Genomic DNA, 20,479 nt, shown 5'->3' with positions numbered 1-20,479 from the left:
GTCACATTACATACAAATATAGTACTGCATGTGACATGAATAAAGTTTTATTGTATTGATGGTATTCAGCTCCATCCAGAGGATGTGGTCGCGGCTTGAAATTGACGCAGATTTACGTTGGACGGGAGATGTGAGACACTTTCCTTTCGTCAATGGGTGTTACAGCTTGGTGTTTACTTTCAATATTTAGCTTGTAGTAGACGTGCACATTTCACCATGTCGTCCCTGATCCAATGGTGAAAAGGATGCTTTGATCCTCTCCTCTGCCATGCTTCATACAACAAAGAGGGTGCAAAAGTGCTTCCGATTGAATAACTGTCTGTCTTTTGTGTTGTGTCACATTATTTGTTAGTTAGTTTTTGTCGTTGTTTTGACTTCAAGATGGCGCCGCGAGAGTGGCTGCCTTTACGACATGTCCTGTATTTATCTTTCTTTCCTTTTCTCTTAACTTTCATCACTTTGCTGCTGTGAAATGTAAATTTCTCCACTGTGAAACTAATAAAGGTGAATCCAATCCAATGCAAAACTATTTTAAAATGGGCCATTGGTTGAAGGTACACTTTATATGCCCAAGTGTGGCAAAATACGGTAATCGTTGCATATTTAAAGATTACAACACGTCAGTTTTATTTATTTATTTTGATGTATTTAATTATTTGGCTGCGTAATGATTGGTAGACACGGTATTAGAGCCTAGAAGAAAAGCATGCCGTATTTGCCAAAATGGATAAACAAGTTAAATGAAGCTATTCCTTTTCTTGTGACTAATGGAGCACTTATAAAGTCACGTCATTAGCTTTTGAATATTGATGCGGAAAGAAGTGGCTGCGTGGGTGTCATTTATAACACGCACAACTATTTAATATGCATTATCTTTCAAAGCAGGCGGTCGTATTATTCTTTCTCTATGAATAATATTGACTCCGTTCGGCGGCCGCTGTCCCATAAATGCTGCATGCCAATGCAACACTGTGGGGGTCTTTGCACTAGTGACCCTCCGCAATGGGAAGAGGGCAGCAGGTGAGGAGAGTGGGGGGCTCTAGAAAGTGGCCGCCAGAAAACACTGTTGACATTTTTGCAGCGAGTGATCTGCAAAACAGATGTCTGTTAATGGCGTGCCGTGCAAAGTGTCTTGTGACTTCGCCACAGCCGATGTCTCGCCATGATGTCTGTAGCGCCGAGCTAGAAATGTCACGAAAGCACTGTAAAGCAATAAACACTTGAACAACAAAAAGATGAACTAATGGCAAAGACAACGCCGAGGACAAGTGGTATGAGATTGGGGTCAAAAGATGTCAACTGAGGCCTCAATGACTTCAAGTGGTCACGTTATGACAAGTTTGATTGAATGTCTCTGTAAAATGACCAATCTCGGGTCTTCTAACAATCCTCTCAAAATCACAAGTCCAAAATGATAACTGCCAACTCCTGATGTCACTCACTCAGCCACGTCCCAATCACTAGATTCAGGAATGCCAATTCATAAAACCAGTGAACTTTTTTGACAGTCTTTCGTGTGCAGTAAATATAATGATCAAGATCCTAACAGGGGTTGAATCGAGCTTCCCGTCACTCCCCCACTCGCATGTTTGACCAAAGCAGCACAACTCACATACATACGCATGTCTGCGGCATTATGACATCTCCCAACATGTTGGAAAAATACCAAAGAGGAAATGTTACCGATTTCTGGATTCAAAGACACTTTTGTGGTTAACATGAGTCAGTGATAATGTCTTTATTATCATTATCTTTTTTTACGACATTAGCATATAAAACAAAACAATCCAATAAATGTGCACCACAATTTCTCAGAAATTACTTTTCACACAAATAAGTGAAACACCGTTATTTGTAATAAAGATTAATTAGCAATTTACTGTCTTTCTAGTTAAAAAACAATTAGTTTGTTGGATAAATTAATTGGAAAAAACAGTTGCGGGGATCAGTTTTCCACATTTACAAGGTCTGATTGTCTGAGGCGTACATTTGTCCATCCACCATCAAATTGACACACTGCAGTCTCTCCGTCGATAATGTAGCGATTTACGCTTGGATTCAAACACACGAGAGAGAGAGAGAGAGAGAGAGAGAGAGAGAGAGAGAGAGAGAGAGAGAGAGAGAGAGAGAGAGAGAGAGAGATAGTGAGAGAAGGAGACAGAGAGAGCTAAAGAGTTTGAGAGAGACAGAGGGAGAGAGAGAGAGAGTAGAGAGAGAGAGAGAGAGAGAGAGAGAGAGAGAGGGAGATAGTGAGAGAAGGAGACAGAGAGAGCTAAAGAGTTTGAGAGAGACAGAGGGATAGAGAGAGAGTAAGAGAGAGACAGAGGGAAAGAGAGAGAGAGAGAGAGAGAGAGAGAGAGAGAGAGAGAGAGAGAGAGAGAGAGAGAGAGAGAGAGAGAGAGAGAGAGAGAGAGAGAAAGTGAGATACAGGGAGACAGTGAGAGACAGAGACAGAGAGAGCTAGAGAGTTTGAGAGAAACAGAGGGGGAGAGAGAGACAGAGAGGTAGAGAGATTGAGAGAGTGGACGAGAGAGAGAAAGAGTGAGAGAGAAAGAGAGAGACAGAGAGACACAGAGCGCGAGAAAGAGACAAAGAGAGACAGAGAGAGAGAGAGTGAGAAAGAGAGAGACAGAGCGAGACAGAGTGACAGATTGAGATAGAGACAAAAGACAGAGAGAGAGAAACAGAGACAGAGATACATAGAGAGGCAGAGAGCGTGAAAGAGAGAAACAGATAGAGAGAGAGAGAGCAAGAGAGTGAAAGAGAGAGACCTAGAAAGAGAGAGAGAGAGAGAGAGAGAGAGAGAGAGAGAGAGAGAGAGAGAGAGAGAGAGAGAGAGAGAGAGAGAGAGAGAGAGAGAGAGAGAGAGAGAGAGAGAGAGAGAGAGAGAGAGAGAGAGAGAGAGAGAGAGAGAGAGAGAGAGAGAGCACCACTGCCTTCTCCACGAAAAGGAGACTTTTGATCTCAGAGGAGACTGCGGGTCGACCGCAGCAAAGCGGAGAATGTGGCATGAAATACGCCACGCATATTTCAGTTGAAAGTTGACATGGGAAGTCAGGGCCGCGGACGCACACAAACATTATAAACTGGGGGAAACGTTTCCATACTGTCGCAGTCGACTCGCATGAGCATCAACGCTAAACGCGTTCGGACATGTTTTCAAACTTTACAGGCGCGTTAAAAATGAATGTTGGTGTTGTCTGTGATGTAATAAAAAATGACAAACACCATGTAAAAATTAGTATAGTAAGATCATGCTTATCTAATGAACATCTAAAAATAAATATGCCAGCAAATACATTTTTACGGAAGAAATTGCTAAAATAACACCGTGTTTCATTTTTGGACGAAATAAGTTTGTTTTTATTCAGAATTCACAAAATGGCGAGTGAAAGTTGGTCGAGACGAAAGCGGGAACAATCGTCATGCGCGCGACGTTTCCGCCAAAGGAGCAGGTTATTAATTTAACGGGCCGTAATTGAAAACATTTGTAATTTCGGGGTCGTTAACGCCTTTAAGAGGAAGGAGATAAAATAAAGCTTCAGGTAGCAGCCCGTGCCGGCAGTTATCGCAACCTCTGCTGCATTGCAAACAAATAAAAGCAAAAGGCAGCGACCGTCAGGGTCCAGAAATACTAATTACCTGCTGTTTTCCGGCTTCTGCGCAGCCCACCTTTCTTGGGACAATCAATAATTACGCACAAAAGGGCCGAGGGAATGAAATCAGCCTGATGGCCATTAGCGTGGGGAGCGGGAAGAAGTTCATTAACCATTCAGCTGGCGCGCTTGTGTGATTTCCAATACGAGAGCCGACGAGGTGGCCTTTTGTGTTGGCAAGAAGCCGTCTTGAACCGCCATTTTTACCTCCGCCAAGGATGTTTTGGTGTTTGGGATTTTACGTGAAGCAAGTTCCACAAATTTTCATCAGGGCACTGCATAAAGCAAGGATTACATTAGATGAGCATCTATTTGTCTCACAGTGGAGAAATTTACATTTCACGGCAGCAAAAACAACACCGGAGCTGCTGTAAAGGGAGCCACTCTCGCGGCACCCTCTTGAAGTCAATAAACAAAATAAATAAATAATGTGACAACACAAAAGACAGTCAGATTTGTACTACCTTTCCAACAGCCATGGTAACAAAGGGAAAATCGCCACACATTGCCCCCGCACAAAAAAAAACTAAACAAAATAAAAACCACAAAAACAAAAGAAAAACACTCACGTATTTTAATGGAAAAATATGAGAAAATATGAGACTTAAAAATATCATACACGAAGCTGTAGCATCTATTGATGAAAAGAAACTGTCTCACATTACCTGTCCCACGTAAATCCGGTTCAATTCCAAGCCGCAACAGTTCTACATAGTTGTTGCTGTTCCTTCTTTTAAAAGAAGTAAGGATGCCTGACGAAAGCTTCAAAAGGCATGCAAGTACAGCATATGGTTGCATGTCATCGCCCGTACATCCATGCGCTTTCCTACACCTCGCGTGTCGAGTGCATTTAGCGCATCACTTCCTAGTTGGGCCCTCGCAAAGCCTTTATAAAAGCTTTCCGCAAACTCGCCCGTGTTGACCTCGTGCTGGTAAAGTCAGACCTCGACTCTGAAGCAGGCGCGGACGACACAAAAGGGACAGTATATGGCGGCCGGAGATAAATAAAACAAGAGGGATCCGTTTAAAAATTGAAACCAGCTAAGCAATGCGTTTTTTTATTCCTCGTGGAATGACCAAACGACCCAAACCACTGGAAAAGCTTTTAATAGAAGAGTAGGAAGTCAGGAAGATGAAAAATTGCATCGCGGTTTTGATCCATGTCACTCTTTGCGCCACTTGTTACCCTTTTTTTTTTACATTTTTATAAAACACGGCACCCATCAGTGAAACGCAGCATGCGTGTATTTACATTGGCGGTTGCCCCCCCCCCACCGCCCCGACAACTATAAATCAAAGACGACTTCTTGTTAACGCTCCCGCGCACGCTTCAAGTGCGACGTGTAAAACAAAGTAGAACATAAACAGCCATCTTCAGAAGCTCAGAAAGGGGAGAGGGGTTGGAGGAGGGGGCCGTATTGTAAAACGCTAACTTACGTCGCCGGGCCCGTATAAGTGATTGATGTCAAGTTAATCTCAAGACGAGACGAAAGAGGAGCTATTAAATGCAATCTTTCTGTTTTAATTGCCTTGACAAAAATCGCTTGAAATGCCTTCGACCCGACTAACGGCGCGGCGTGTTAAATGCGGCAAACGTTTTTCTACCGCACATCATGTCAGAACGTTAATATATCACCGTGGGAAGGTCTTTTTTTTGGTTGTTGTTGTTTTTTTCCCTCCCTTTTTAGAAACCCCCGAAGGGACGAAGTGTCAAAGTGGTTCTCCACAGCGCCGCTATAAATCTTAGCGCTCACTCGGAAAAAAAAAATGTTCATTATTCTTGGGACCAGATGAAATGCTCCGTTTCGTGTATTGAAGCAAAACTGAGTGAGCTTTTAGAGTCCTATTTATGACGTGCAGGCTTACTTTGTTTTGACTTTTTTTTCTTCTCTGTGGTCCTGAGGTGCATCGATGATAAGGAACAAAAAAAAAATGGGGGTGGGAAATCTCAATCTGAACTAAGATAACATGTTTAAGTCATTCACTGCTATTCACAAATTTATTTGGGAATTGTTTTTTTTTTCTTGTTTGGGTGCCGAAAAAGCGCTGGCCTTTGGCTCTGGTAATGTTTTTTTTTCCTTTTCACAAGGGGAAAGCATTTCTCTTTTTTTTAATGTGAGCGCTTTGTTCCAGCTTCAGCTGTGAAAGCGCTATATAAACCAATGTGTTGCATTGTATCTTGGACAGCCGCCCTCATTTCGAGCTCATATAACTCCAGTCCCATAAAATTTAGGAATTAACTCTTTTTTTCTCATGAAAGGAGAGAGTCTAAACTTTCTTACGCTGCATTGAATTTTTATGTAGTTCTAAAACTCAATATTTCGTAGGTCATGGAATTCGAGTGACAATGACAAAACCCCAAGCACTGTAGTGGACACATTTTTGAACGTCTGGCAGTGAATGAGTTAAATATACCCTTACACCACATGTATCAAAGTCAAGGCCCGGGGGCCAAATCAGGGCCCGCCACATCATTTTATTCGGCCCGCGAAAGCAAATCTAACTTGTGAAATTCAATGATGCGTGTCAGAGTCCGAACCAAAATTCCAATTGTCCCATGTAAACCACAAAAACAGTCATTATTTTTTACTTCAAATTTGAAAACTGGTTAATCATTATTTTGTTGTGTGCTTTGTATATAATATGTGGAGATGATGAAACATTTATATGGTTTCCCAAAATTCATAACGGCCCTCCAAGGGAAACCCTAACTACGATGTGGCCCGCGACAAATATGAGTTTGACACCAATGCCTTACACTGGAAAAAAAAGTTCATATCAAAAAAGCCATAAAAGATGATTTGGAATTGCCTGTAAATACCAGGTGATGGCAAGTATTTTTTTTTACTTTGATATAAATAGGCGAACAAAATGAAGCTATTCCCCTCAATTAAGCATAGTTGCTTTGCATCAAGATATGACCAGATGGTTTTGGCCTGAGCGGGGAAAAAAATATTATGAATGAAATTTAACTTCCCCAATTTAGGAACAAAACTCCACCATTGACCAAGTACTTTGCGCAATTTGCTCTGTCTAAATGATTTTTCTGTTCGCACAATAGCAATCAAGCAAACAATAACTTCCCAGTTACAGAGTGGATATGAACATGACCGATCAAGTGCTGGTCACACCTCTGGCAATGTTTTTTGTGCAGCATTTGCCTTTTGTCCATGTTAGCGCTTTGTTCCAGCTTCATCTGTTGTTAAAGCGCTATATAAACCAATATGTATGTTTGCATTTCCCTTTGGCACAGCTGCACTCCTTGCACCTCATATTACCCCAGACCCATATAACTTGGGAATTAACTCGTTTTTTTCTGATGAAAGAAGAAAGTCTAAAGTTTCTAACGCTGTATTGAATGTTTATGTAGTCTCAATATTCTGTGGGTCCTGGAATTCAAGTGACAATGACAAAAACCCTGGCACTTAGAGGACACATTTTTGCATATCGTCTGGCAGTGAATGAGTTAAATGCAAAACAAGAGTTGTATTTACCACCCCAAAACAATCGAGAGAGGCTGAGCAAGCATGTGTACAATGTTCTTTTCTTCCCCAACGTTCTTTGGACAGCTACTTGTCCTCGAAAATGTTTTTTTTTTCCAGCTCAAGTTGTGCTCAGACTTTTTCATTTCGAATAGGATCATTTGCGACGTGCCCCAGGAAGACGGCTTCCTTCGCTCTTGTGTTGCTTTTCAAGTTGTCTTCGACGCCATGCTCTTTCACGCTCTCTGCTGAGATTCATTTTGTTTCACTTTTGTGAAAATCACAGTTTAGTGGAGAGGGTATGTGTCAGGGAAAGGCGCTGATAGAATGTTGTTGACTGGAGTAAAAAAAAAAAAAAACATCCTTGAGAGGGATCCTGTCATAAAAGGAAAGTCAAACGTCTTTTTTGTGTGTGTTTTTTTGACATGACAACATCCAGGCCATTGATGTCTGCCTCACGCTGTGTTCAAGGTGTTCTGTCACGATGACGTTGCCAGATAACCTATGGGCGTGTTTGACCTCGTCTGTGCGGACACTGGCTGAGAGTCAAAGAGCGTCTGAAGAAGAGAAGTGTCGTTGAAGTGCTCAGCAAGCCTCCGGTTACACGATCTCAAGTGAAGGACTTAACGGCAAGTGGATAAGAACATAAAAATGCACAAAAAAAGGGAAAATAACATTGTTGCGACAACAAGGAGGGAAACAGAGATTCATTTATTGTCACTTTCACTCTAAAAATGTATAAAACATAAATTAGTGTCTTAAAGTATTTGGGTCGCTAGTGTATGCTTCACTTGCCTCACTTGCACGAGACAGGACTACCCTCTCAAAAGATAAAATATTACTTTTAAAAGATTTTGCTGTAATTACTAATCCTCAGGGTTATTTTGACAGGAATCAACACGGGGAAACTGGTGTGAATGATTCAAAAATAGTATTAAAATTATCAGAGTTCTATCGGACCCCTTGAATGATGAATTAAATCATTCATTGGCAGACAATGTAAAAAAAAAATCCAGGACCCACAGAATATTGAGTTTTAGGACTACATAAACATTCAATGCATCGTAAAAAACCTTAGACTCTCTTCTTTCATCACAAAAGAGTTAATTCCTAAATTATTAGGGTCCGGAGTTAGATGAGCTTGAAATGAGGGTGGCTGTCCAAAATGCAATGCAATACATACATAATGGTTCATATAGCACTTTAACAACAGCTGAAGCTGCAACAAAGCACTAACATGGAATAAAGGGAAATGCTACCCCCTTGCGGAAGGGAAAAACATTACCAGAGGACATGGCCAGCGCTTTCTTAGCACCCAAACAAGAAAAAACAAAACCCGAACAAATTCGGGAATGGCGCTCTACGTCATATTTTTACTACAAATGTTTACTACATACTACAAAACAGTAGTAGCTTAAGACAGAGACCTGCGGGACACCAAAGGTAATTACCAGACTATTTCAATTGTATGATGGGAATTTGAAAAAAAAAAAAAACAAACAAACAAACAAACACTCTGAGTCCTTTAAAGCCAATTGTGCCGTGGAACGTTCACCCTCACATCGTGTTTTGATGACTTGACAAGTTGTGACGCGGAGCAGGTTTTCTTTGAGGCGCCGTGTGAGCAGGAGTGAAAGTCTGCTCGATCACTCGCTCTCTCGCACCTCCTCCCTGATTTTCCATTGCGCCTCGCGCTCTCCCGTACGGATTAGCCACAAATCTTTGCGCTTTCAGACACAGCCAGGAAGTGAGATAGGGGTTAGCCTACTTGACAGTTCCTCCCCTATCTTCCTAAAATGACAATCACAAAGCCGGAGGCCTGCAACAATACTGTTTGGGTTGCAGTTTCCCAGGTAATTAAAATGGACAGGCAGCCGGCTTCCTAATGTCAGAGGAATTGTGTTGTTATCAGCGCCACGTGGTGCGGAATTTGTGTGTGTGTGTGTGTGTGTGTGTGTGTGTGTGTGTGTTTATGCGCTGATTACTTCTTAGCCGCTCATATCTCATTTCTCAGACTCACGGGGGCTGAAGTTAGAGTTTCAGACAAGGTTAGCCTTCTGGGCCGGCAACCCCATCATTACAAGGTCACGGACTCGTACAGCCCAACTGGATGCCAATGACTTAGAGTATCAAGAACACAAGATTCGCTCCGCAGATGCAAATGTCTGGTGAGGAGCAGCAGCCCTATCGCATAGCTCAATGAGGGCTTTATCTTAAAGAAGCCGCTTGCTAATGGAGGAAGTATTGGATCACACACACTGATGATAGCAACAATTGGGGACACTTCCCGCTGCAATTTTTATGTCATTATTCCGATCAGGGGTAGGCGTGGGAGGTTTTTTGTTTTGTTTTTTGGATGGGTGGGGTATGTGGGATTATACATTTTTTTGGTATTTGTCCCGTTCACTCGCAGGTTGAAAAAGTATATGTATGTACAGTATTGCATTGTACTTTGGATAGCCGCCCTCATTTCAAGCTCATATAACTCCAGACCCATATAATTTAGCAATTATTTTTTTTTCTGATGAAAGGAAGTATCTATTACAGTGAAACTCCTCTACAATGAAATCTGCATTTGCAAAAATACCTCCTAGTGTGAAAAAAATAATCCTCCCCCAATAACGAAAAAAATTCCCCTGTTGCGTCATACAAAATCCTTTTCTCCGCCCTTGCCTCAGAGAACATTTCCGCCAAAGCCAAACCGAACCTCAGCCTGCCACGACTCCTACTGCTTTGCTCAGAAACAGCAACATCAAACACCAGGCTTGCTTACACATGCGCAGCATTACATAAAGTATTTATTGCTAGTTTCTGATGCAGCAAGAACATTTCATTGCTAAAAAAAACAGACCTTTGCAGACCAATGAGTTAAGAAAAGAAAAGCATTCGCGCTTAAAACAGGATAAAGGTAAAAAGAAAAGAAAGATGGGGAAGCAAATAAAATACATTATGCAAGAAATTGTTCCGAGTGAACGTGAATGCTGTTCGTAATTTTTGAAATTGTATGTATCTAAAATAAATTTTCTATTGTGAAAATTCCCCTGTTGGGAAATTTCATTGTAAGGGAGTTTCACTGTATTTCACACACATCTTTGAATATTCTCTTTTAAAGTCACCACTCATTGTAGATGCTTAATTGAAAATCATACATAAACATGCTGCAAAAGATTCTCCGTTACTTTAGCGAACAACCTTGGCTAAACATAGCCATAGATGCATAACACTCAACATGAATGACTACTTTTCTTGGTAGTCAGGGTTTTTTGTTGGAATTCTGTGGCATCTTACAGTTGCCGAAAACTGTCAAAAGGCTTTCTTTTTTTCAGTAAATAGCCAAGGACAGCTTGACAGACAGTGACAGAAAAAAAACCGTGAGGGGTGAAATTGTGATTAAGCAAAGGCAGGTGTTGACATCACATGTATGTGTGTCGCTAAGTGAACGATTTATAACAGGATGTGTTCAGAGCTTCTCAATGCATATTTTCATATGCTTAAATGTCATTATTCAGACCGGGCTATTAGCGAACCCAATATCAGAGCGATGGAAAAGAGCACAGCTTTTAGTGTGAAGGCATTTAAATGACTGACTGTGAGTGTCTTTCTCCATAAAGACTATGATTTCGACGTTATTAAGGTACGTTATCTCAGCCATCAATTCAGAAATGGATGAATGGAGACGTTCAAAAAAAATCTGCAGGATGTATGTGGGTAAAGTGAAAGGCTGTGTCAATAAAGAAATGTGTTTTGTGGCATCTCTTTAGACACCTTGGTCATATATTCGCAAATAAACTGCCATCATACTCGTTTTTTTTAATTAGCTTAGATCAAATTGATTAAAATTGAATTATTCATAATAATACATTTCATTTATAAGCGCCTTTCAAAACTCTCAAGGTCACTTTACAGTCACATGATCAGTTTTTCTGCGGGTGAGCAGGAATTTAACCCTGAAAATGTACATTTTAAAAATGATTACTCATTATAACTCATTCACTGCAGTACATGTGCAACAATGTGTCCACTCCAGTGACAGGGTTTTTGTCATTGTCACTCTAATTCCAGGACCCACAGAATATTGAGTTTTAGGACTACATAAACATTCAATTCACCAGAGAAAACCTTAGACTTTCTTCTTTAATCAGAAAAAAATAGTTAATTCCTAAATTATATGAGTCTGGAGTTATATGAGCTTGAAATGAGGGCGGCTGTCCAAAATACAACGCAATACATACATATAGCGCTTTAACAACAGCTGAAGCTGGAACAAAGCGCTAACATGGAAAAAGGAAAATGCTTGTGGAAGGGAAAACATATTGCCGGAGGCCAAGGCCAGTGCTTTATCGGCACCCAAACAAGAAAAAACAAAACCCGAATAAATTCGGTAATGGTGCTATACGTCATATTTTCAATTCTCGAATAAATTCGTAAATGGCAGAGTGAATTATTTTCCAAAGAACAAATAGAATGAAAAGGCTAGCTATTAACGACAACATTTGATTGATGAGTATTTTTCAAGTACTCCAATTCCAAGTGATCGTTGGCTGCGATTTAAACCCCCCTTTTTACCCTCTTTGACATTAAAGAATAAAATCAAGCCCTTTTTTAAGAGCTTAGCATTTTTTCATCCTTCTTTTTACATTTTGTTACTACTGCTGAAGAATTCTAAACAGTTGCTACCATCCGAGAATGCCAAACTAGTTCGTTGCGGTCATTAAACAGTGACGTGTGAAGCTACAGAAAAGAAAGCCTGCTCAAGAAAATACACTTTCACAAGGCTTCAAGCATCACTGCAATATGATGTTCCGCATTTAATCATTTCCTGCGGTAGCTGTCAAAACAAATGATTGGGAGGGAGGCAGCGTCGACGATGTGTCAAGATTGTTCTTCAAATGTAGCGCTTGAGGAGGCAAATGGGAAGACATTTTCTGTGTGCCGCAGTGTGGTCATTCTGAATTGCTAAGCTCACAACCCTTTCAGAAACGTTGACGTTCGAAAAAGCGAGTCTGTGTGGTCAACGCTAAAAGTTTCAGCCAAAGCTGTGAATCAGATTGTGTCGTAAGAAGCTTGCACTCGTCATTTTGTATTGCGCTTCTTGTGTAAAGTCTTCCACCTCCTCCACCTACATGATGAACGTCTGGTCCATTGCTGTGGTTGTAATTGCGCATAATTTTCAAGTGCCTCTCACATGAGGAGCCTCACTTGTCACCAGGGTGAAGAGACAACTACAAACCTCCTACCCATTCCCCGATACTGATTAACTCTGTAATTGTGGTAAAAATAAGAATAATAAAAGGTATGTATAATGTATAATGAGATGCTCAGATAACTAGCTAGCTACAAAGATAGGTAGCTAGTTAGCTAGTTAGCTAGCTAAAGACTATAAAGGAAAGTCATTTCATGTATAAGATGCCAAGTTAACAAGCGAGATACAGATATAGGTAGCTAGCTAGCTATTTAGCTTGTTGGAGACTATTTTCACCCCGCAAGGACAGAAAGAGACAATTTCATAATTATTTTACTTATTAAGTTTATTGACTGATTCAACTTATATTTTTCTTATGGTTTGCACTCCTGCCAAAACACTTAAAGCAATGCGTCTGGTTTTTGAATGTCCATATCAAACAAACAAATAAATAGTAACCCACAACAATTTGCAGGTTTCACTGCATGTAGTGAGAATAATCAGAATCAGAATCAGAATCAGAATCATCTTTATTGCCAAGTATGTAGAACACACAAGGAATTTGTTTCCGGTAGAACCAACTAATAACCAACCAACCAACCAACCAACTAATAACCAACTGCATCCATCCTACTGGTTCTCGTCTGCTCCCTCCAGATCAGTGGTTCTTAATCTTGTTGGAGGCACCGAACCCCACCAGTTTCATATGCTCATTCACCGAACCCCTCTTCCAATGACTGTGTCTACTAAATACAGTCTAGACTGAGGGGTTGACCTCTGTGGCGGAAGATCCACCGAACCCCTGAGACCGACTCACCGAACCCCTCGGGTGCGATCGAACCCAGGTTAAGAACCATAGCTCCAGATCATTATGAAAGAGAACTCAAGAGTTTTAATGAGTTATTTTAACTGGTTATCAATGATTCATGGTTTGCCTTTAACCGGAGACAAATTAGCTGAATTGTTTGAGCTGAAGCCAAACACTCAATGTCCAAAATGAAATGACCTACTTTGGAAACTTTGGGGAGAAATAAGAAAATGAAGATGTACGGTGTGGAAGAACTCTGTATATAGTCTCACAAAACCTGTGAGAATCTGCTCTAGTTTTTTCTTCCTCCTGGCTTAGAGTTTAAATGATGTGCCTCTTCCCTACCGAGTGTCGAAAGCTTATAAACGGAGCCTGCAGAGGGCATTGGGGGTCCGTACTTGTCAGGTGATTTTACCTCAGCATTGGGGATGCGCGATGGGAGTCTGCACTCAGAATTGGCTTTTAGACACACAGGGAACGGCAGATTGACTTTCTGTGAAGTCTGATGACATTTTTTTCCCGTGTCTCATTGTCACCCCTTCCAGATGTGCCTTTGATCACAAACTTCTATTTTTAAGTCATTGTTACAGAGAAACCCATCATAGTAGCATTCAGGATTTTACTTTATGCCAATGCCAGAAGTTATCTCAAATGCTTGCCGTCTTTGCTTTGAATGAGTGATTTGAGGGTTCGCCTCAGACTCTCTTCAGTCATCTCCGGTCGCGCTTGTTTGAAGCCAGACAGCAGCACATCACAGCTTACGACCAGAACTGTAAAGTGCAGGCCTCATCCGAATTCAATGGCGACTATGTAAACAAACAATAACATGGCTTCGGATGATGCTTTAGGTGATACGTCAGACTAATTCACTCGGGAATATATAAAGTACATTGTTGTGATGAAGCGATAGCAATAACCTCCTCTTTACTCATTCATTGCCAGACAATGTGCAAAAATGTGTCAGGGTTTATGTCATTTTCACTCAAATTCCAGGACTCACAGAATATAGAGTTTTGGGACTGCATAAACAATCAATACAGCGTGAGAAACCTTAGACCCTCTTCTTTCATCAGAAAAAAACTGAGTTAATACCTAAATTATATAGGTCTGGAGTTATATGAACTTGAAATGAGGGAGGCTGTCCAACATACAACACAATACATACATATTGGTTCATATGGCGCATTAACAAGAGCTGAAGCTGTAACAAAGAGCTAAAATGGAAAAGGGTGAAATGCTGCCCCCTTGTGGAAGGGAAAACATTGCCAGTGGGGTGACCAGCGCTTTATCGGCAACCCAGCAAGAAAAAAACAAAACCCGAACAAATTCGGGAATGGCGAATATTTTCAATTCCTGAATAAATTCAGGGATGGCCGTGAATGAGTTAATAGCAAAAGTAACTGCTATTGGTGTTTTTATTACATTTCAATTGCAGATATTATTCTTACCTGAAATGTTCGTTTTGTAAAAATCGTTTTTTTTTTTTGAGCAAACAGCATGCCGTTGCATTTAATCTCGGATTGAGAACATTGCACTTTTTGGGGTACTGTCCTCGATCCCGTCTGCTGGCTAATGACGACTGGCGGCGGTCACGGATGGGCTTTGGTTGACGTAATTCCTCGCCAAATTTGTTTGGTTTTAAAGGATTAGTGAGGGAGTGCACAAGCTTCGTCGGCGCTCTGAAATTGTGCAGATTTTGTAATGATTGATATTTTATAATCCGCGGGTGCTCTTTACATTAATGGCCGTTAATCTTAGCGGGTTATCTATCATCTGTATTTTAGCGAGCTACACTGAACTGTCAGTTGAGAGATGGTCCTTTTTTTAAGTGAATTTTATAGGCCAGTCAGCATGACTAAATCTTTCCCTCGGTAGGTCGCATAAAGACAAATGGAAGGAGGTCAATGGCCACTTGGGAATTGAGAATACATTACAGAAGAAGGAAGTATGGAAAGTTTGAAATAGGGATCAGTGTTAGCACTAGTAGAGCTCTGTATGGAAGCTGTATGTACTTCCAGGAAATAAAAACAAGACACAATGATCGCCTGTCTGGAATAAATATGAGGCCTGTTCTTATGCTGAAGTGTGTAAAACCACTTGAACACAAGCTATTGCAGGTCACTCATGGCACGCATGTGAGGAACAAGAAGTAGACAAATGTAAGCTACAAGTATGCTATGAGTTTCATTTGTGAAAAAAGAGCAAATTATTAGAGAAACTATGGCTGATAAACGTTACACTGTATGAAAAATGCAGTTGATTTTTAGTGAGAAGTGAGTGATTTTATTAGTTGAAAAATAACTTGATTGTCTAGCAGATCAACATGGTAGCATGGTTGCGAAAAAAAAAAAAAATCCTCTCATGGGATTAGCTCTATTTTTGCCCTTGGATTCACATTTCAAGGTCTACTACCAGATTTCATGTCGTATGTTTTCTTTGGTCCCAGGTATCAAGGCTAGAACTAAATAAAGTGTATAGCGTTAGCTAACGCACAGTCCAAAGCCTTACAGAAAATTGTACTGCTAACGTAAAGCCTTTAAAAATATCTACAAATTATTAGGTGGTTTTAATTGGCAGTAAACAAGAATGACGCATAGTCATGCCTTAAAAGAAACGTGGAAACAAGATATAACAAATAATACATCCGTTTTTCTGTTTAATATGCTTTCAAAGAATGCGGGAAAAAGCCATTTGGCACTCTGAATGGGCTCGGCCAAGTGGGAATTGTTACACCGACTTCTTTTTAATCTACACATTGATGATTTGTCCAATGAGTTGAGGGCCTTGCAAAATTTGGGGGCATGATTGGAATTTTATAGACGAAACCATATCGTATATGGTTTACTCCCAGTCTTGCAGTACTCTAACAGCTGTCAAATATATGTTCGGTGCATCATGATATTAAATTAAACACTACCAAAAGTGTTGAACTAATGATGGGAAACGTTAATTTTTTTTAGACTTGACATCGTTGAATAAATTCACAGTCAGCAGTGCAGTCACAAATCTCAAGCATCATATTCCAGATCACATGACTGATGAACGAAGACTTCCGGTGACAACGGCGCATGTTGGAATGACAAGGAAAGATACTTCGGAGCAAGTTGAATGCACATGCACAAGATGTAACGTCTCTGATCAGAGCGTACCGCATTTCAATCTCGACAGGACATTAGTGGAGTGAAATTATCATCGAAAGGAGCCTCCAGAAAATGTAAAATAATGATGCAGTGAGGCGATTGCATAATAAACCAAAATTAAATAGTGCAAGTCAAATGTTTGTTAGTGCAAATGTAATGTGCAAAGTTATCTGACCGGTTAACGACTGAGACTGTGAAACAGTTCAAAGAAAACCGAATGCTGACAAAATAATAGTCCTATGACAGGCGGCACTGGCGTCCCTGTCTCTTGTATGACGTTTAAGGGGTAAATGTAATTGGGCTGAGCTTTTGAGATCTGCATACGCATAACTAGTTCGCGATTACGTGTCCTGGACCTCGAGTCAGTGAAGAAAGTGGATTGATTTGATTGCAAGAATGAAATACAGAGTTATGGCTTGTTTGATAAATACTTTCCAGCCACTTTGGTGTCTCATCAGCAATCGGTTCAATGCTGGCCGAGGGCTACGCCTCATTACAAGCGGCTGAAAAATTGACAGCGTTTGCGTTTATGCAACAGTCCACAATTAAGGCTCGCGGCGAGACAGGCGACGCATATTCACCGCGGACTGCAAAGAACCACAATGTGCTCTCTCGCTCACTCTGATCAATCGCCAGCATCCATACGAGTCTTATTGATCAGAGCTGCTAGCGTTGAGAAATTAGAGTTTTTCCATGTTTACAAATTCGAATGTACCGAATATCATATGACTGTGGATATGTTTTCAACTGGCACAACTCGGCCCAACTGCTCACATTCTCGGCCAGCCACAGCAACAGAACATGGTGAAAATGTGTCTTTGTGTGCAGTGAAGTCATTTCTCACTCTCCACATTGACACGATGGGTCAATAGATATTGTTCAAAATATCGTTTGATGTTCACCCCCCTTCGCGGTTCTGCCAACATTCGCAAAAACTGAAAATCCAAAAAATTGAAGGCCATTTTGGTAAATTACCGTGACAGAGTAATTTAGCATACTCATCTCTCGTCATGTCCAAGAAACAGATTATTAGAGTGTCAGCATGACATGTTGAACATTGTCATGGAGTTGTAAAGCGAAGAATCGGACTTGTCTGTACATGCCGTAGGGTGTCCTGCTTTCATCATCTCTTTTGTTGTGATGACTTGAATTTGTGATATGCATTTTATAGTATACAGACAATCCCCACCTTACAAACGAGATACATTCCTCGCGGTCGTTCATAAGGTGAATTTGGTCGTAAGTTGCTTCAGTGCTATATTTTGTATGGAATGTATGTCTAAGTCACACAGTGAACGGGGAAGTATAAAACACAGACGCTCGAACAGTTGTAAAATAAATTCACACCTTCTGAAGTACGACAACATATATCCTTCAGTAAGCCATTACTGAGGCTGCTGGCACATCATTACTGAATGACGTGGCAGCAGCTATTCCGTTTTGTAATGCATCGCGTCCTCCTCAGAGTGTCAACTGGGCAGAGGGATTTCCTCCCCGCCCACATACTCTACACAGCCAATTGTAAACAAGCTCGGCAGATCGGGGCTCGAACTCGTTGACAACACTTCAGCATAGATTGGTCAGCATGGGTGTCCGTCGCGTAAACATCCAGCCCTTGAAACCTCCAATGTGTCTGTGTGTGTAAAGCACAGTTCGCAGACAGTCACAAGCGAGCTCAGCCAGAAAAAGGCGCGCAATACAAAATCTAACTTACAGCATCTCTCTCCATACATTTTTCAACATACAGTATCCGCAAAAATGTTTGTATGTACCGTTTTTGTAACTTCAATGTTCAGAAGCTGGGGATCGTCTGTATAGTAAAACTACTAGGCCTGCATTCTCCTCTGAAAAATTCATGACAACAATTATATATGTATGTTTGAATCCTTGTTTTTTTTTTTCTTTAATAAACAGATGGCCCCGGTATGATCCTCTCTCACTGTTGCCGTGGTTACCGCACAGCACAGGTGCAAACCTATTTTTCACCCCGGTCTTTGTGCATATACGGTATGTGGTATGTGGTCCTTATTTTGATTTTTTTTTAAATCTGCATTTGTGTATGTTGGCGAGGAGCCAATAAGCCATGAGGCATAACACGCCGCATCCGTGCTCACCACAGAGCAGAGAACTTGATGTCACTTACAAAACAACAATGCACCCTTGTTATCATTCACCTCTGAGCACCGTGACGTAGGAGTTTGGACTTTAAATTAGCGCCCGGGTTAAGAAACTGGTGACGGTACGGAGCTTACGCCTTACGAACAATGCTGACATTTGACCCCCATGGTCGATTTCACGGGCAGAGTGGAACTGTTTTAAAAAATGGACAGTAAAAATGAGGAGGACGAATAATTTTGTCAAGGCGATGTCTCCCTAGACAGGCTAAATTATGACGTTACTTTAAAAACATCACTTGGCGAGGCCGCGGCCATTACTCAGCTTAAGTACAGCGTGTAGGTTCTCATCTGAAGCTTAACATGGACATTTGTCAAATGCTCCACTGTCTCCAAATTGCTCAATCAAATGGGCAGTAGATATGCTCTCTTTTTACTGTCAACACGTTTACAGGAAAATCTATATTTACATCTAATAAATTCACAGCTGTGGCGTGGAGGCTTATTCACATATTGCAAAAAAAAAAACTGGAGGAAAAGCACTACATGAGAATAAATTAGATAGTGGAATCAATCAGGTTGTCATGTTTTGGCCTCCTCGACTGGGATGCGTGTTAATATTTTTGGCTGTGATCATATCCTCTCAAAGGACCGCATTGTTTTGCTTCAATAGCCTTTGTTTCAATCGCGACGCGAACCATCCATTACTTGCTCAGATACACTTTATGCGGGTTGGAAAAAAAAAACCATTCATTTTTTATGTTATTGTTTCTTTGGAAAGGCATCCTAGCCAACAGTGCTAACACAATCGACGCACTGCAACCTACACCACTCGCTCACTCCTATTCACTTTTTACCTGTCAACTCGTGGTAAACGTTGCTGTTCCACAGAGCTCAATTGATTGTTTTCAATAATGGGAAATGGGATTGAAACGTGTATATTAACTCATTCACTGCCAGATGATGTGCAAAAATGTATCCAATCCAGTGCTAGGGTTTTTGTCATTTTTCACTCAGAATATTGAGTTTTAGGACTACATCAACAATCAATGCAGCGTAAAAAACCTTAGACTGTCTTCTTTCATTATAAAAAAGAACTAATTGCGAAATTATATGGGTCTGGAGTTATATGGGCTTGACATGAGGGCAGCTGTACAAAATACAATGCAATACATACATATTGGTTTATTATATAGCGCTTTAACAACAGCTGAAGCAGGAACAAAGCGCTAACATGGAAAAAATGCTTCCCCCTTATGTAAGGGAAAAAAAAAACATTGCCAGAGGTCTAGCCAGCGCTTTATGGGCACCCCAGCAAGAAAAACCAAAACCCGAACAAATTTGTGAATGGCGCCCTCTGTCATATTTTCAATTTCTAAATACACTCAGGAATGGCAGTGAACTTACTTAATTCACTTAGTCGTGAATCAACAGTTGGACTAGTCCACTTTGTCAATTGAATGTTTTTGGGGAAACTTGTCAGCAAAGGTCCCCTTTTCAAAAGATCCCCTAATGTTCAAGTTTGTACATTGTTTGATCAAGAAAGGCTGGAAATTTAGATTTTCTGTTTCAGATTTTATAAAACGCCTGCATTGACAGACAGGGTTTGTACATTATATCTTCGATTTATGATGTAGTTGCATTCACACTGTGTGGATAAATTTGTCCATCATTTCATAACTTTTATGAACATGGTCGTAAATCTCTAACTTTGTGACGAGTCATTTTGCTTTTCTTTTGTTTTGATTAATCACATTTCCAGAACACCAACTTTTTCCATGAAAACCAAATGCATTCATATTATGCAGAAATCTAACAAATTAAAATCAAATTACATTTGCAAAATGATTCAAATCATTCATGTCTGTATTTTCTTTGTAAAAGTTTGAGAATCACTGGACAAGTTTGACAAATTAAACTCAATTCTGTACAGTGATTCATCTTCCTTTGCCTTTTTAAAAGGTTCCATTTTCTACATTCGTAATTCACTACCCATTAATCCTGGTGCACTCGTAAACAGAGAAACCCCTCTTATGATTTCCACAGCACGGGAAAATCTAGAGGATTTGCATCTATGCTTTTCCCGGCCGCTGTGTC

General features: G+C 40.7%; 1 protein-coding gene and 1 long non-coding RNA gene across 3 annotated transcripts in view; one reads left to right on the top strand and one right to left on the bottom strand.

Annotated features, from left to right (window-relative positions):
* The window catches only part of LOC148885587 (uncharacterized), a 211,235-nt gene that overhangs the window by 59,888 nt on the left and 130,868 nt on the right, over nt 1-20,479 (bottom strand). The gene's annotated exons all lie outside the window — the stretch shown is intronic.
* The window catches only part of hs3st4 (heparan sulfate (glucosamine) 3-O-sulfotransferase 4), an 83,776-nt gene that overhangs the window by 37,014 nt on the left and 26,283 nt on the right, over nt 1-20,479 (top strand). Inside the window, exon 2 of one of the 2 annotated variants that reach the window (XM_089019104.1) lies at nt 18,183-18,275. The exons of the other annotated variant lie outside the window; for it this stretch is intronic. Coding sequence (XP_088875230.1) covers nt 18,183-18,275 — 93 coding nt within the window. The remainder of the gene's footprint in view (nt 1-18,182; nt 18,276-20,479) is intronic. 2 annotated transcript variants of the gene reach the window in all.

This window comes from Hippocampus bargibanti, linkage group LG17 (genome assembly GCF_051943395.1).
Source record: "Hippocampus bargibanti isolate YZ-2025 linkage group LG17, ASM5194339v1, whole genome shotgun sequence".
Taxonomy (NCBI): Eukaryota; Metazoa; Chordata; class Actinopteri; order Syngnathiformes; family Syngnathidae; genus Hippocampus; species Hippocampus bargibanti.
This window is presented reverse-complemented; position numbering and strand designations above follow the sequence as displayed.